This window comes from Cynocephalus volans, chromosome 12 (assembly GCF_027409185.1).
Source record: "Cynocephalus volans isolate mCynVol1 chromosome 12, mCynVol1.pri, whole genome shotgun sequence".
Lineage (NCBI taxonomy): Eukaryota > Metazoa > Chordata > Mammalia > Dermoptera > Cynocephalidae > Cynocephalus > Cynocephalus volans.
Window position 1 is genome coordinate 21,248,182 of NC_084471.1, and position 2,796 is coordinate 21,250,977.

General features: G+C 59.2%; 1 protein-coding gene across 1 annotated transcript; it reads right to left on the reverse strand.

Moving 5' to 3' along the window:
• Window positions 1–865: 865 nt before the first annotated feature.
• On the reverse strand, window positions 866–1,561 carry ASCL1 (achaete-scute family bHLH transcription factor 1). The gene has a single exon (XM_063115579.1). The coding sequence runs from the start codon at window positions 1,559–1,561 to the stop codon at window positions 866–868; it is 696 nt and encodes a 231-aa protein (XP_062971649.1).
• Window positions 1,562–2,796: the final 1,235 nt, after the last annotated feature.

Here is a 2,796-nt window from a genome sequence, read left to right on the forward strand (position 1 = left end):
AGAGGGGGAGGGGAGGTGAAGTCACCGAGCCAGCGCTTTCAGCTCTGCGTGCTAGTGGTGGGTGGGAGTGACTGTCGGATGTGTGCTGCTCCCTTCTGCCAGGAGCCCACTACTTTTGCACACAAGCTGCGTTTGCACGTTGACTCAGGTCCTAGTCGCTCCTCAGATCTCCGTGAATGACTGCAGTGCAAAGATACTGTTCTGAGCGCATCCCTGTTTTCTGAGAGCCTCGCTCTCAGTCATGCATCGCTTAGTTGTCGTTGGAGTTGGTTGCCTGTGTGTGTGTGTGTGTGTGTGTGTGTGTGTGTGTGTGTGTGTGTGTGTGTTCTTTTTCATTCTTTTCTGCTCTTCTATTTCCTCTTCTTCTTCTTCTTCTTTTTTTTTTTTTTTCTTTTCCTCTTTTTTTCCCCTCCAAACGTCGCTGACGAGAAAGCACTAAAGATGCCGGCTGTGTGGTGACCCTATAACATAAGGAGAATAGCGGAAGAGATTAGTGCGAACTTGAAGGCTGGTGGTAGAGGAAGATGGAGGTTTGGGGGAGAGTCTGTCAAGTAAAACACCTCTTTTGACATTTTCCGTACTCTGTTCGCCTGCATCTCCGCATCTCACTCCGACCCTCTCTGGGAGACCTGGGCAAAGCCACTTTCAGAGGCCAGTGCTGAAACTAACAAAGTAGTATTTGAAATGGGCAAACTTTAACAAATCATTTAAATAACTCCCCCATCTCCGTGGAGACAGCCCCCCTTCCACAGACACTGAGAGGGAGGGGGAAAAACGAAGACAAGAAGACCCCCTGCCCACCCCCAAATGCAACATACCTGCTTCCAAAGCCCATTCGCACCAGTGCCTGACCAGGCCCAGCCCCTCAGAACCAGTTGGTGAAGTCGAGAAGCTCTTGCTCCTCGGGGCTGAGCGGGTCGTAGGAGCCCTCGTCGGAGGAGTAGGATGAGACCGGTGAGCCGGCCATGGAGTTCATGTCGTTGGAGTAGTTGGGGGAGATGGTGGGCGACAGGACGCCAGCCTGGAAGGCTGCGCTCACCGCGTCGTGCTCGTCGAGCAGCTGCTGCAGCGCGCGGATGTACTCGACGGCCGAGCGCAGCGTCTCCACCTTGCTCATCTTCTTGTTGGCCGCGCCGTTGGGGACGTGCTCCCGAAGGGTGGCAAAACCCAGATTGACTAACTTGACGCGGTTGCGCTCGCGCTCGTTGCGGCGCGCCACAGCGGCCGGCTGCTGCTGCGGCAGGCTGTAGCCGAAGCCGCTGAAGTTGAGCCGGCGTTTGCAGCGCATCAGTTCGGGCGAGGACGAGCGCTGTCGCTTGACTTGCTTGGGCGCTGACTTGTGACCGCCCCCTGAGGGCTGGCCGTCGGCCGCCGGACTCAGCTGCGGTGCCTGCTGCTGCTGCTGCTGCTGCGCGCTCTGAGCGGCCGCAGCCGCCGCTGCAGCTGCCGCGGCTGCAGCAGTGGCAAAGAAGCAGGCTGCAGGCGGCAGGAAGGGCTGCTGGGGTTGCGGCTGGGACTGCTGGCCCGCGCCGCCGCTCTCCATCTTGGCAGAGCTCTCCATGCGCAGCGGCGGCCAAGGAGTCGCGGGATCAGAGCGAGCGGGGACGCGAGGTGCGGCGCGCGCGAGGGGGACACAGACAGGACTCGGGTGCACGAACAGAGGGGGAAAGAAGGGGAAAGACGAAGAGGACGTCCAGAGGGAAGTTAGGAGAAAATGACAAAATCCCCGGGAGCCTTCTCAGAGTGAGAGCAAAGAAGGTGCAAATGCGTTTCCTTCTCCTTCTACGCCTTCTCCACCCTTCTCCCCTCCTCCCTTCGCGGGTTGGCCTCGGGAGCCTCGCGTGGCGCTCGCGTGTGAGGCTGCCGCTAGCGCCTTCTTGTTTGGGGGGAAAAAAAAAAAGGCAGAAGAAGCAGCAAAAGTCAGTGCTGAGCGCGCTCCGCTGTCTCCCGTTCCTCTCTCCCTAAGGCTGCGCTCTCTTGCGCCCGGTCTCGGTCTCTCCAGCCGTGGCTCAGGCTGTTTTTATTATTTTGTTACCCCCCTTTCTTTCTTATTTCCGTCTTTCACTCGCCCTCCCTGGCTGGCTCCCTGTCGGTGCGCCTTCCACGTTCCCTGGCCAGAAGTGAGATAGTGCTGGGCGGCCGGAGTGCGGCCGCCTTTTCAATGGGACACCCGGCCCCACGCGCAGCCCTGGCCCCGCCTCGCCCCCCACTCCCCGCTGCTGCAGCGAGCGGCTGCAGCCCCCACTTCCCCCTCCTCTTGCCTCCTCCTCCCACCCGCTCCCTAAACTCCCCCTCCGCCGCTCCCCTCCCCCCTCCCGGTCCCTGCGCCCGCTCCTTGCAAACTCTCCATTCAGCCGGGTTTGTTGTTGCAGTGCGTGCGCCTGGCGCGTGCCGGACTCCCGGCTGAATAAACAGGCGGCGCGCTCGGGGCGGGCTGCAGCCGGGGGTGGCTCTGGAAAGGGGGGGCCGGCTCCGCAGGAGGGGAAAACGGTTCTGGGGGTTGGGGTGTATGGGTGGAAAGATTTGGGGTGACGTGCCCTCAGATTCTCCTGATAACTTGGAGCAAAGCGCAGGGAAGGATTTGGGCAGAAAAGTGGCCACAGGGGCGGTGTGGAGATTAGGAGAAGTGGGGCTCCATTTTTCTGGTTTTCTTCTCTTCCCCACTGTTATTCCTTTGGAGTTCTTCTCTGACCTTAGGAGCTGAAGCAAATTTAAGATTTAAGTTCAGAAAGATGGGAGGGGAAAACTCCGTTCAGGGCAGTGGGGAAAGTACTGACTATGTGATGACTTGACTCT